Source organism: Brienomyrus brachyistius, chromosome 13, assembly GCF_023856365.1.
Source record: "Brienomyrus brachyistius isolate T26 chromosome 13, BBRACH_0.4, whole genome shotgun sequence".
In the NCBI taxonomy this organism is placed as follows: Eukaryota; Metazoa; Chordata; class Actinopteri; order Osteoglossiformes; family Mormyridae; genus Brienomyrus; species Brienomyrus brachyistius.
The window spans coordinates 7,657,230-7,672,589 of record NC_064545.1 but is presented as its reverse complement, the minus strand read 5'-3'; the positions used below and the strand labels follow the sequence as shown (position 1 = coordinate 7,672,589).

The 15,360-nt window shown below is 43.9% G+C and overlaps 1 protein-coding gene across 2 annotated transcripts in view; it reads right to left on the bottom strand.

Annotated features, from left to right (window-relative positions):
• b4galnt4a (beta-1,4-N-acetyl-galactosaminyl transferase 4a) overlaps nt 1-10,486 on the bottom strand; it is a 114,991-nt gene extending 104,505 nt beyond the window's left edge. For both annotated transcript variants that reach the window (XM_048973459.1, XM_048973460.1), the window contains exons 1-3: nt 9,996-10,486; nt 8,968-9,143; nt 8,544-8,750 (exon numbers count right to left, since the gene is read on the bottom strand). In XM_048973459.1, the coding sequence (XP_048829416.1) occupies nt 8,544-8,685 (142 nt within the window). In that variant the 5' untranslated portion in view covers nt 8,686-8,750; nt 8,968-9,143; nt 9,996-10,486. The remainder of the gene's footprint in view (nt 1-8,543; nt 8,751-8,967; nt 9,144-9,995) is intronic.
• Nucleotides 10,487-15,360: the final 4,874 nt, after the last annotated feature.

The window sequence follows — 15,360 nt, the reverse complement described above, 5'->3', positions numbered from 1 at the left end:
CATGAAGAGACTACTTACAGTTCGGTTACAGCTCACTTCGGTTTTCCACTGTAGAAAGGTCGGCTCGATAAAGGCGCTGCCAGGCTTGGAGACTGACAGTGAAATAAGACCAACAAGAGGTTTATTTACTGTTCACATGATGTACAACTGAATTTTTTTTTTGTTTACTATGTGCTAATTTCCACTAGTACGTATGTGAGAATCGCCATGTTATGTTACCAAACGCTAGCGGCATTAGCATTCGCTTGTGTAAATTTGCATTACGAATCCAATCCGTTAAGCTGTTCTATAACACTTTTTCAAGTAGGAATGTATTAATACATTGCAATGTGCGATACTACTAACAATTAATAATATATAGAATATGCAGTTTTTTCTTCAGATAATCCATGCATATTGACACAGATCACTGGTATCGATGTGCATTTTGATCAGATGGTAGTTGATGCAGTCAGCTCACTTTAGATATACTTCCCGCCATGTCAGCATGGGTACAGGTCGGGTACAGGTCGGGTACAGGTCGGGTACAGGTCGGGTACAGGTCGGGTACAGGTCAGGTACCTCACAATGGAACGCGGTACAGCTCGGTTCCTGGTGGCAGCAGAAAAGCTCCATTACCGTTCATTTGAGCATTAGAATGGCTAAGACACCTAATTAAGAGATTTTAGACTCTGACTTAGGTACTGAAGAGAATTCAAGAAAGTCAACAGATTGTGATCTCTGTAAACCTCCTGTCTTTCTGCAAAGAATAATTTAACTGATAAGAACTGGATTCTTAAAGCAGGAACTCAGGATGGTCAATTGCCGACAGACCCGGCTGCACACTGGACACCTCCAAACCCAACACTACTGGCATCCACTTTTACCTTGAAGACCTGTCTAAACACGGTACAGATGGGCAATTTGATGCCCAGACTAATTTTGGTTTACCCATGAGATTAGTAAGGGGGGGATTATAATGAAAACAGCAAAAAAAATCCCACCAACCAAAGAAATCACATTGGATCTTCTTCCATAGTAGCCAGAGGATATTGCTGAATAGCCAAAACCCTGGCAGAGACCTGGCAGACTGTGGCAACTGGGCAGCAGCCTGCAGGAGGCAGGTAACCAATGAGCTCCAGGAGAAGGTTCACAAAATGTGAGGCTCAAGTGCACTGGGAGGACTGGGAGACCAGTACGAGGAACCAGGAAAAGGGGCTGAAACTCAAAAGCAGGACACTAACCATAGCAAACATAAAACAAGATATCGTTTGCATGGCAAACCAGCTGCAGAACTCCGGACAATCAGGATCACAAACAGAGAAACCAGCTGCCAGTTAAACAGAACCAGGAAACCCAAGACAAGATGCCAACTAACCGCAGAACTGCACACCTGGAAACCACCAAAAGAGAGAATACTGAGGATGAAATACAAGGGAACCAAACCCAGGCCCTCAAATCAAAACACTGAACTGAACAGCAATGAGCACCAGAAGACACAAAGGGGAACTTGCATAGAAAACGACCCAACATGTCAGACCATTCAAATAACGTCAACTCCGGTAAAGAACTCAGTAATGAAATGCAGATTAGATGACTGATTGATGAATAGTATGTATATGGGTCCATTAAATCAAAAGAAAACAATGAGGAGAGCAAATAAACCACTCCCTTGTGTCTTCTCAAAGGATGTAAGTTCCTGGCTCATGACCAGCCCCCCCGGGCAGGCAGACCGAACAGTCAAGAACAAACCCAGGGATCATCACACTGGTGCCAACACACTGGCAGGGATCATCTCACTGGTGATATCACACTGGCAAGGATCATCTCACTCGTGCCATTACACAGGCAGGGATTATCACACTGGTGCCATCACACTGCCAGGGATCATCTCACTGGTGCCATCACACTGGCAGGGATCATCACACTGGTGCACTGGCGATTCTATCTTTTCAGCCAGCTTACTGGGATTTTCCAGGGTTGTGTGTTTACAAAGAATGGTGCGATGAATAAAACAAACATGTTAATAAAAGAGGAAGAATGGCAGGAGTGGTTAAAGCAAAAAGGAAGGCCACAAGTGCAAATACAGAACTAGAAGTGTATCGTACCGCAGTCAAAACCTTTGACACCCCTGTCATAATCTTTATCAGCTTGAACCACACTGTTCATCATTTGTGTGCTTCTGTAAGAAAATCTATATTGTAAACTCTTTGAACAGTTAGAATGCTTGGGGAGAGGCCAGTCTAAAATTCCTGACAAAAGAAAAGAAACTCAGAAAGGTCAAGAAATGTTCCTACACGCTTCACGGTTACTAGCGGTGTTAAAGAACCACATTTGACAGCATTGAAGGAACCGCACCTGGCACTCCTGAAACACAGACACAATGCATACAACCTTAGAAGCCTGATGAATAAACTATACAAATATTCTAGAATCTGATCTAACTAATCTTCTTAGGTGGTTTAATTAAAAACAGCAAATGACTAAATGCTGGGTTATGAAAAAGTAATGACAGGTTCAGGTTACGGGACAGGGGGTGAAATCAGGCCACATTCACAACAATATCAACTCGCCAAATATGACAGGATGACGTCTTTATAGTGACGGCACCTAGTGACAGGAAGGCTTTCTTTGTGGATATGAATCCTTGGCTGGTTTCGCCCAGCTCAAGTTACATCCTCAAGCACCTCGAAGCACCTTGTCGAATGCCGATCAAAGGCCATTCAGAGGCTCACTTCAAAGGACATGCCTGGAAGCATCCAAACTCATGGCCCTTTGAGCATCATGTCATAGAGTCTTCATGAAGCCCATCTACTCCTAGGAGTCCACTGACTGTGCTTTCTTCTCTGAACACACATACTTGGTCTACTACACTATACTATACTATACACTATACTACACTACACTATACATTATGGTAAATTCACTAAACTATACTATGCACTACACTATACTAAACACTATACTACACTTCAATATACTACAGTATGCACTATACTACACTACACAATACTATACTACACGGCACTAGACTAGTCATACTAGGCTAGGGATGTCCCACTGTTGCTGCTGGTTATGCGCTAAAACTGCATCAGTTATTGAAATGTCATTTTTTGCAGGGCAGCTGTGCAAAGAAGTGTATAGGAAAATCTTTTTAAAAAATTGTCATCAAAAGACTGTTTATGTTTATGATCTTTCACATTATCGACTCAGAAGAGCAAGATTAAAAGATGACCATTCCGGCTCAGTCCATATCCCTGCTGTATGAAAGCTGTAAAGATAATATAGTAGTATGTATGATAGTATTTAGCCCATAAAAGTCAGAAGACACTAAGGAATGAGTATTAAGAGGAATAACTCTCGTGTGGACGGCTTGCTAGGTCTTCTCTTTGAATGGTACCTGAGGGATTTACGGTATCACTGCATACCCCACTGGCTCTCCTGCATGACTGCCTGGAGACAAAGGCATCATTCACCAAGAGCTCATTCCCTGTATCTTATTTTTTATTTCTACACTCTCACACTATACCCGTGCGGCCCTCCTGTCTCTAACCTGATACGTGTGGCCGATATCAACAACCATCTTGTGTAGAAATGGGGGCATAAGCAAATTACATTATCCGCAGGGTTAGAAGGTTCCGGGCACTTCGTTCTGCCCCGCCTTCATGTGCTGTTGGGTCTGTATCTTCAAACAATGCATCTAGTGGGATCCAACACAGGGGGCGGGGGGTGAGGAAAAGGTGGATATTCCCGGAAGATTTCTTTAGCCTACTGGCTTAAGGAAGAACTAGAGGCCCACAGTATTTTTCCATTTAACACAGCTGGGACTTATTTACCGACAGAATAAAGAAGTCCCTTCACCTAGCAGAGCGAAGCGCTCAAGACACCCAGCTGGCCCTGAACAGTGCCCAGCTTCAGCTGCCGAACGGGCACCGGCCTGCTCTCTGCTATTTAAATCCTCAGCAGCACCATAATGCAAATCAAGACATTAGTGTCAAACATGCCACTAAAACCTTCAACTGCTACGTAAATGTGTACCCGCTGAAGTCTAATTTTCACTCCATTTCCAGCTTGACAAATGCTTAAAATTATTCTTTTTATAAATGCAGTAACCCCCAAGGCATCTTAAACCTCATTGCTGAAATTCATCTTCTACGGCGTTCCCCTTGGGATTCCTAAATATCCCGAATTGTCCTTCGCGTTCCACTCGTGACTGTGAAATTAAACTCTGTTTAACACCCATTAACGGAGGCAGCTCCAGAAAGCCTCGCTGTCAGCACAGAAAGAGACAAACCCTGTCAGTTAGGCTCTCCTCGTCTCCCCAGCCGTCTGAGTCACGTACAAATTCGGTTCCAAAATTTATATGCGCTACAAAAAAAATAGATGGAGCGACCAAGCCCACTGGAAAGTAGTGAAGAACACAGAAATGGTGTCAAAACATAGGTGTCCTTCACAATTTTGGCTGCCTAGTACTTATCATCACACGTTTATGTAAAACAAAACAGTTGAGACACAAGAAGAGGGGAGAAACAGGGTCTTTCTTTGTTGCTATGACAGCAGGCTATAGGATACAGCAAGAGAGAGCGTAATGCAGCAGCACGCCAACACGTCTGGCTTCCGGCAAGTTCCGTCATTCATCATGCTCTGTTTTATCACAGACATTAACTTTAATTCCAGATAAGAAAAGCATGTCTGCCCATAAAACAATAGTAATAATAATAATAATAATAATAAGTTAAAAATCGCAGAGTTGACTGTGAGCCCACTGGTCTGTTACATTAAACATGACGTGACATTTGAAGCCATGCAGGAGTGCAGCTACCCCAGCAGTAATAACGCGAGCAGTATAACTGCAGTACAGAAGTGTGTGTGTGTGTGTGTGTGTGTGTGTGTGGGGGGGGGGGGGGGTGGGGTGTCACAGAGGAAGAGGAAGCAGTAATAATGGTAATATCAGTGATGGCTATTATTTCTGCAAGAGCCGCTCTGAATTACTGATAGTATCAAGTCACAGAGAAGCCCCCCCCCCCCTTCTGCTCCCCACAGCCTCAAGTATGCAGGGGGGGGGGCATTTCCCACAAATGGTGCAGCCTCCATCCACCAGGACAAAACGGGGCCTTTCCTGTGACCTTATTTATCTTACGCATCTGCAGTCTTTCCGAAACTGAAGTCAAGTCTGCTTCCCCCCTCTTACGCGGACACTTAGAACGGACGCCGTACCGCCAGGATCCGCACATCCGGCGTGTTTGTGTGTGTGTGTGTGTGTGTGTGTGTGTGTGTGTGTGTGTGTGTGTGTGAGAGAGGGGGGGTTCCGTGCACATGTGTGCGAGCACATTTTTAATTAAATCGCTCCATTCATTGGCAGCCCTGTAAAAAAACTGTTTGGCTACAAACTCGGAGCACCTCAGTAAACATTACGACGGAGGACAGGCCGATCATTGTGCGTTGGGGGCCTGTAAATATGCAAGTCCGTCTCAAGCCAGGCCTGCAATGCTGCCGCTTTGCTATTATTGCCCTCTTTTTGAGTCGCATTCTGTGCAGAGCTAATTAAAGCTTGAATGAGCCACAATCAAAGTTTGGGCTGGTAAGAACACATTCGATTGAATTGCTTCCCCATTGATTCTAAGGCCCAGTTGGTTCATCTATGAGGCCTAATTAGCATGGCGAACATTTATGAGATTCGGGATGGATTACAGGATCTGTTTAACATCACAATGGAGAAGCAACTTCAGCAAGTGACAGTAGATAGCGGCTCCTGTGTTAGGAGTGGACAGCGAAGACATGAAGATGGCCAACAAAAAGTATCCCTGCATCCCTCTCTCTACCCAGCCCTGGCTGCACACAATACCCTCTTCCCCCACCCCAGTCTGATGAATAGACCCCCCCCCCCCCCCCCCGGCACCCCGACAGACGCACAACAACCAAGAATGAACTGCACCTGCCGGAGATCATCCCGACAGCTCGCCGTACTCCTGCTTTAATGGGCTTTGAACTAACCGCACCAGGGCCACTTACACCAAAACAGCAGGCGAGATGCCTCGCTAATCTCGCTTCCCGGTGCGCGTGGATGGAAAAATGCCCTTATCTCACACCACGAGAAGCCTGGCTCCTGCAAGAGGAGTGGCTGTGTAAGCTTTCCTGACGTTTCTTCCCTGAGGGAGAAACCTGCAATTTTGCTCAGTTCTCGCAGAGGTGGTATGACGTGTAGAAGTGTGGTAAACTTAAACAGACTTAAAGAGAACAGCTAATGCCTAAGAAATTCGGAGAAAAATGACAGACAGACAGACAGACAGACAGACAGACAGACAGACAGACAGATAGACAGATAGACAGATAGATAGATAGATAGATAGATAGATAGATACACAATCCCACCACCATAAGCAAAAGATTAAATGAAAAATTCCGTCATTTTTTAGGGATCCTAATTAGACAGTACTGTACACAGGTAACCAGGGTTGGCAACTTTGGTCAGTTGTCTGGCCTGAGATTTTCAAATATGCACCTGCATTTACATGTATGTAACACTTTTAATACCTTGGAAATAGTCTGTAGGGTTTGCAAACTACCCCATCACCTTTGATGTGGCTAGTTTTAAGTTTATGATAATAATAACAATAATAATAATAATAATAATAATAATAATAATAAAGACTTGCCGTAAGACTTCTTACGTTTAGCGTGAGATTCTGAAAGTGGGAGTGTCACACCAGATGCGTGAGAGATTGCAACCCTGGGTACGTCCTGCCCAACACTTTGTAAGCCATGTCTATGATATCACTGAGCGAAGAAGGTGCTGATGTGTACTGGGCACCATAAGGGTAAATGTGCGATCTGGGCCATCCGGCTGGCAGGACCATCCTCTCGTGGCTGCTGAGCCGGCTGGGCGATGCTGACCCTATGCACCAGCTAGGAGGTGAGTGAGCCTAACGGGAGCAGGCAGTCTATTTACAAATCGCGAAGAGCAGCGAAAGGGTCCACGGCTGGGGTTCGGGCAGCGATGTGCATCACCCTGTTTGCCATCCCTTTTGTTCACGACCAATTCACTGTTTGATAGATAATTAATTCCCAAGATGCTGAGCTCTTGCTGTCGCAGCTAAAGCACGGACAGCTGACAAAACATACTACCTTGTCACGGCTGTTTTTAAACCCTAATTACACAGCGCTGCCTCTCCTCTTACTTTTTCTGCAGCATCTTTGAACGTGCAAGTCCTGCAGCACCGAGGCGCTGAGCACGCGGCTCCAGCCCTTTCCGCAGCAGTCCTCGCGGTTTCTTTTTAATCCTTATGTAAGTTGGCTCCTTCAACCGCCGTGAAGCGTATTGATTATAACAGCGTTTAATACACAATACTCGGCTGATTAAATAAGTCTAAGAATACCGATCAATGCCGAGAATGAGATCCCATCTCCACACTCATTGAAAATGAGGTCGAGGTACGTTTTCAGAAACCATGTGGACAAAGGGATTGGGGAATAACTAACAAAAGAGGGATCTGGATGTATACGTGAATGCAACACGAGAAGCGTACACGTACAGGCCGTGATGTTCGAGTATAACTTGTCCCATGCCTGTGTGTGTGTGTGTGTGTGTGTGTGTGTGTGTGTGTGTGTGTGTGTCATATTGTACTCTCTGACGGATTGGTAACTTCAGCCGCGAAACTAAATCTGATTTGCATATCCCGTTTTGAGTTGGAGAGAATGTACCTGTTTGTTATGTGTTTAAGATGCTTGTGCATTCCGGTTAATTTAGTTCATTTAGTTCCAGGTGATTCCTGTCCAGCTCTGCCGTGTTTTCACATCCAACGTGCTGCCATAAAATAAATAACGTTTTGTTCTTAGTTCCTTTTCATTTCTTCCCACGGTTTTGCTGCAGGTGTGATACTATTCGTGTCGGCTGACTGACTTAATAAAATAGCAAAACAACCATGAGCGTCTGTCTCGATCTCTGCCTTCAACCGCTCGGCATCGCAATATTTTATATTCGGTACAAATTGCTTTCATCCATCCATCTTCCGACTATTTATCCTGGACAGGATCGCAAAAGGGTGGGGGATGGGGGGCAGGAGCTTATCCCAGGCAGCACGGGGCACAAGGCTGCGGTATACCCTATAAACAGTGTTTCAGTCCATTGCAGTAAACCCTTACATTAAGAAAACATTAAAGTTCTACTGGCACAGGGCAGAGGTGAGAAACTGCTTCCCCATTATCTAAACAAACTATAATGATACACTGCAGTGTTTTCTGACTGGCAAGCCTCTCAGTCATTCACTGTAGACCTAGCCTTTCATTATTGATGAGGAAACAACCTCCAATTCTTACTTGAATCTATTCCATACCATTCTGCATTTAAGAAACAAAAAAATAACTCGCCAAGATGGTGCACATTAAATTATTGAACAGCACAGCCGAATTATCAACCACAATATGCTCTAAAATACCAAAAACAAAGACACCAGATAAATAAACAAATTCGTTTTAAAAAAATTATAAGATGCATGATTTCCAGGCGAGCACACGATCACCCCGACCGTGGAGGTGAAAATTAGACTGAGGTTTGAATTGCCTACCTCTCCCATAGTTAAAATGGAGCTTGATTGCTTTGCCTTGGTTGATATGCAGGTATGTGAACCAGACAGCAAAGGTGAGCAGGACCAGTAACAGGAGAAGTTTGAACTGCTTGCGGATTTTCTTCACAGGAAAGCGTAGCATCGTGGCCAGACCATCACCTGCTCAGCCGCTGGAGAACTTGGAATGTGGCCGCGGGTCGGGTATTTCTGTTCAGGAAACAGATCATGGAAAGTCAATTGTGCTTTACTGTCATACTATCCATACACAGGTAGGCCTGTACGGAATTACATGCCCTCAAATGACGCTACAGGTCCAATGCAACATAAGGTTTGAAAATAGAATTCATTTAAATATACATATTTTATAACTACAGTCTGCTTCAATGTTGTATAATTAATATCTCAGAAAAGGGGCTACTCTTACCTTAAAGAGCCCTCCTTCCACGCTTCAGGCATACTTGACATTCAATTTGCAATTCGCATGGGCGCTTCGGTCTCAGGGGTTCCGGGAGCCCGTGGGACGGTGTGCGGAACCTACATCGCCTTAGCAGGTGCTTCCCTCCAAAGTGCGTGGCGGATCAGCGCTGCGCTCCACAGCGACTGGTGGTGGGAAGGAGGGAGGGCAAAGTAATCCCGATTGGTGACGTTTGTGCGCCGAGGACTAAACACAGTCCGGTGTTAATCTCGTGAAATCCACATAAGGCAGTGGTCCTGTGGCACCGCCGTGCCGATTATTTTAACTACTACTCAGAGACGGATCATCCCTGGGTATTAGGATCTCAAGCTCTGCGTATAATACTTGCTCATCAAGAAACAAAGTCTAACTTTTAAATACCATGTACACACACGTACATTATTTCCATATGCACACACATGTCATCGTGACTTGTTATGGTCTTGTTTGTCTACGTTATTAATTAAACCGAGTAGACGAATTATGAAGAGGAGGATGTTTTATAAACTATTGCCCGATATTTACAACATTTGTTTCCAAACAAACCAAAGATGTGTTTGAATTATGTGTTTAAATTCCATTTCAAGACAATCGATGCGTATGCATTTAGTTTTAAATCGTGTTATAACCGGCAGTAACATTGGAAACATTAACTTTTCACCGCAAAATTTGATAAAGCACACGAATGACAGCACTTCGGTCGCTAGCGACATATGCAACATTATCTAAATATGCAACAAGAGCTATTTTATGGCCAGATAAAAGGTTTATATGAATCGTTAAAACTATTTAATTTTACGCCATATACAGCTTCTTTCAAAGCCAAATTACCACCGATAGGATACTTTTAAGATTAGAAAATCTTAGTTGAATCGATTCTTATTTAATTGTATTGATTTTTGATTGGTCTTGTTTGCATTAATATCATTTCAAACAAAAATAATCTCATGCTTTTGTTAATATAAATTTAAAATATCAATAAATGCGTCTGTACTCACTTCGGTATCTATGTTGATGGTTGGCATTGTAGTTCTGAAGGATTCCGGGAGCCCAGCGTAACACCTTTAGGTACTAAAACTTCCCAAATCTGCCAGGTGCGGAGCATCAGAGTCCCGACCTCGGCGCCGGCCGATCTAATCGAGCCCCATGGGCAGACGGATAGCGAATCGCGGAAGTTTGCAGCTTCAGTGCTATTCCTATTTTTAAATCAGTCGTTTGCATCCATTTTTCCAATGCGCGTATAGAAACAAGAAACTGAAAACACCGGCAACAATAATAATCCAGAAGGGAGCATGCAGAACGCTATAGCGTAGCAGAAACAGGATTACTACCACGCAAGATCTGATCATAAAATTGCCTTTACATGTTTTTTTTATTTTTTTAAGCAGTTTCCTCTTGCAATTAGATTAGAACTGAGGATGCAGATCTTTCCCTAAGAACGAGCGCCTTGCCCCGGTCCTGCTCGGTCGGATTTTTCCTCGCCTCTCTCCTCATCAATGAGCATCAGCACGCTGCCGAGCAACCGAACTTGGGAGGAGCGCTAACGGGCAGCCGCGGCATCCAACCGCAGCCGGGGGATCCCGGGCTGGCGCTGCGATCGGCCACTGGGAGAAGGAGCAGGCTGCCGCCGCCTGGCCATCACTAGACCCGACCCCAGGAGTCGTGGCTGGCACCTAATTGACAGGAGCTGCTTTTGCTTTTTGCTCAATTGGCTAGTTGCATACATCCATATATACACACACATATATATATATTTAAAAAAATTATAATGTACCTCGGCGATCGTTCTAATCCGTAACAAATGCCTTTATTTCTTCGCTCTGTAAATTGCCATTCGAATCTATATTAACTTAGTATTATGAGTAGTACTGAATGATGACACGCACGACGTGCTACATTTGGCTGCCATTAACGGGGAAAGGAAAAGCTATAAACGTGGTCTTAGTGGGCTTATGTGAATCTTTGTATCCTATATTAATATAGTGCTACCGATAATTTAAAACGTAAAATTGTGTGTCGAGTTTGGTCCTGAGCATGTGAGGTAAACCAGGAGCGAAGCCGTTTCTTGTTTTCCCCTCTCGTCCTATAATATCCTCCGCATTAGATACGTATTTTACAGCATGGTTGTGCACAGCTCCTGAAACCGAGCTGAAATGTGATATAGGCCTAGGCGTGTAAAAAATATCCATGCAGGAAATACAATACCTATTGTTGTTGGATATTACAAGCAAGACGCTATTGAAATGGTAATAACTGAAGAGCGGGATGAATTAAGGACTTCAACTTTTAATAAAATTAAATCTCCGTGAAATCTAAAATAAAATGAAATTTATTTTTCTTTTGGAATTTTTTTAACATTATAAAATGTCCTACAACTTTTCTTTCATTTTTGGATGCACATTTTAATAGGATGACTAAATATCCCTAGTTTGAAATTAGTTCTTGTTTATTTTCTACGTATGTTAAATATCGCCTGACTTTGCGCCACCTGGTGGATAAATAATGTAACATTGCAAGAATTGTGAGGATTGTGTTGGCAAGTAGAGAACGGTAAACACGCAAAATATGGGCCACTTAAAATAAATTTTTTAAGTTAAATTACTAGATGCCGAAATATGTACATAACCTAAACCACGTTATTAAAATGTTAGTACTACAGTTATGTTTCTATTAGTATTATTTTGAGCTATAATGAAGCAAATGCAGAACAGGACTTTTGGATTATTGAACAGATTAAGTATTTAACATAATATTAAAGAGATGTCAAAAATTTTCAATTTTTTAGAAATTGCTTTATGCATTGGTATGCCTTTTAAGTGTCTGTCATCATCTTCTTGTCATTTGGTTTTTCACATTAACCTTACAGGAGTCCCCTTTGCTTTTTCTGTGGTTCAACACTGTATTATTTATTTACATTTTAATTGGCTCATTTATTACATATACTACAGCACGGTGGGGTGGCTGCCCCCCCCCCCCCCCCAATAAATATGTGGCCACCCCAGTTGCCACCCCTCACCAAAATTAAAAAAGGAATACGGAGCATTTCATTCTGTAAGGAGCAGCTGCCCGACCCGTCGATCAGTTGACCGCGGTGTGTCTCCAGGATGATTAATGGAAAATGCTCCATTTCATCATTTGTGGTCTTCTGGTCGATAGCGATGGGCTAAATATACTGAGGAGGACCTTGGGACTCTTCCCGGTCAACAAAATATAACGAGGTGGACTGCCGCCCCCTCCCAGGTGGCCAGATGCAATGTGGAGTGGCTTCCCCCATAAATATAACTGGCCCCCTGGTGGCCACCCCAATTTTCTGCAGCTGTCACTGCACAGTGGCTCAGTGGGTAGCACTGTTATGGGGGGGTTCGAATCCCGTCCCGCATTCTGTTTGTGTGGAGTTTGCATGCTCTCTCGGTGTAGCACAGGGTGCCTTCTATTATCCTCAATCCACAGTTCAAAGGAAAACACTTAGGAGTCCCTATCACACAGGGTGAAATGCAGATGGCTGCCCAAAGAGGGAACTCCCTCCTCATTTCTCCTCATGCCGCTGCGTTTTTCTCTCCTTAAAATTGGATCAGAGACCACATGGCATCCCGTGGATCTGTGGATGGGGCACCAGAGAGGCCTGTCAGCTGTTGCAGGTGGTGGGAAGATGGTGGCTGTGGTGGTTGGGGGGGGTGCATTATCTGACGTGCGGCAGAGATCCACGCATCGTAGCCGAGCTGGCGTGCGAGCTTCATACTGACGGCACAGCTCCACAGCGGGATTATGATATCAGAAAGCCTGGCAAAGGGGGGCTGGGGGAAGAGACAGCGTTCCTGAGAGCTTGACAGCTGACGTTTTCCCCACACTAATCACTGGGATTGAAATACAGGCACATTCCTATTTGTGTACGGGATGGTCTGGAGGCAGGTGGAGCTAAAACAGAAATGGCAGGAAGGGAAAGGTAGCAGGGCGAATGCTCACCTACAAAAACGTCAAGTGGGTGAAAAAGCTTCGCTTCCAGCAGGTGGAGTGTTGGATGAACACATTACAGGCCGATAGATGGATTACAGCTCCCTCTTGACTGCATCGACGGCTGTGTACCTTATTACCTCTCCGCAAATAAGATTCTGCTGCGTCTTAGTCAAGTGGAAAATGAAAATTATCGGAGGAGGAACCAGTGTCCCGAAGAGAAGGGGCGGCCGTATTATACATTATTGCTTGGCGAGTCGGGGATTGATGGTACATCGGCTTTTCCTCGGTACCCAGCTCTGTGTCTGACGGAGAGCCTCCTCCTCGCCAGTGATACTCCTGTGACAGTCAGAGGGAATTCAGGTGCCTCTTCAGAGTGCCAGCGCCGTTGGAGAGTGACACTGAGTCGCCGTGGAGATGCTAAGCACTGATGCGTGCAATTTCGCTTGCGGTAATCAGAAACAATCGTGCTGGAGCCGACGGAGCCTGGTGACTCCGCCTTCCTGCCTGCTCCTGACTGGATCCTGCTTATGATGCGGTCCCACACTCCCTTGCTTCTGGGACATTTTGGGGAAGTCAGACTTTGGTGACACGTAGCTTTGAGTCCCATAGAAGTTGCAGCTGCTTTCTGTACTTTCTTTTTGCATCCCAAGGCAGTGATCTGCCACGGCAGGTAAACAAAGATTGTTCAATGGAGACACATTGACTATTTCCTGGCTTGTGCATCCTGGTTCCCAGATTGCCATGTTTATACTGGCATATATAGTGCTTTGCATAAGCATTCATCCCCTTGGACTATTGCATATTTACAACCTGGAATAAACATGTATTTAAATGGGATTTTAAATTACGGTTCTATACAAAATAGTCCATCATGTCAAACTGAAAAAATAATCTATATAGAAAAAAAAATGTTCAAAATTGTTTACAAATAAAAATCAGAGAAACCTTGATTGCATAGGTATTGACCCCTTGTGCTGTGAAACTTCTAAATAAACTCTGGTGTAATTAGTAGATTTAAGAAGACACAGGGTTAGTTGAATGGAGTAACCTGTATTATATGTACAGAGGACACATCTAAACAAACAACATTGTAAAGACCAAGAGCTATAAAAAAGGGTCTTGAGAACCATCCGTCAGGGTCGGGCTATAAAAATAAAAATCCCAAACTGGCAGAAACACAACTCTGCTTCGAAAGGGCTGTCCAGCCTAACCTGGTAAGTAGGGCATTAATTAGGAAATCAACCAAGTGGCCAAAGGTAATCCGAAGGAGCTGGTGAGAGTTGTTCTGGAGTGGTTAAAAACCAGGAAGCTGAATGTCTTGGAATGACCCAGTCAAAGCCTAAAGCTCAGTCCATTTTAGAGCCTATGGTAAGACTTGAAAATGTCGGTCCCCATCCAACCTGACTGACCACGAGCCCTTTATCCAAGAAAAATGGCCAAAAATTCATTGATGTCACATAAAAAATATTTAGTACCTTCAGATTGTTAAATATGCTATGCAAACAAAATGGTTAAAATCCCAGTTAAATACATTGTGCTTTCTGGTTGCAGCACAATAAACGTGAAAACGTCCAGGGGGATATAAATACTTAAGCAAGGCATTTTATTTGGTGATTGGCTCTGCATGTCCGTAAAATTTGACGTATATTATTTCAGGCATTCTTATGGAAAACACTGAGGTGAACAGACCAGCTTCAAGGGGTGTGAAATTGTAAGAGCCAAAGGTCTTGCCCACAATGGTAACTTAAGTTAGTCAGTAATAAGTCAAGGATAATGTCACGCAAAATCTCAGTCAAGTAATATATTCCCCAGTGTGTGACAGGTGGACCAAACACAGACCAGCTGCCTTGTCCAAATAGGGTTGTAAATGCATGCATTACACACGCTGCCCTCGGGATTTAGATGTATGACGATCTGCCTAATCACGCCCATGCGAGGGCTTGCATGTTTTTTTTAAAGTAAAGGTATTTTTGATGATCCCTAAGGATGGAGTTGCACAGTAAGATGGGAGAGGAGGAGCGCAACATGATCCCTCCCTCCTTCGCCCTCCGCTGAGCTAATGAATCATTTGCTTGAGATCAATGGTGTCTGGCTGACTGAAAAGGCTCATGCTGAGAATGTAAATAAGCTGTACAACGTTCATATTGACAAAGCGTCCACATTGAGGAGAGAGATAAATTGAAAAAAGAATTTGTTCCTTTACAGAAAAGCCATGTATGTAAGTTCCCCGGCGCCATCAGACAACCACTGTCAAGATGCGAGATTTGCCTGGGATCTGAAGGTAGAGGAACCTGAAGTTTCTGACAATCACTTTACAAGGCTCTAATTACATTGAAAAATAAAAGATCAATGAATTGCGATCCATTTTCTGTTTTATTGGAAGATTCTACCACCAACAACAACAACGAA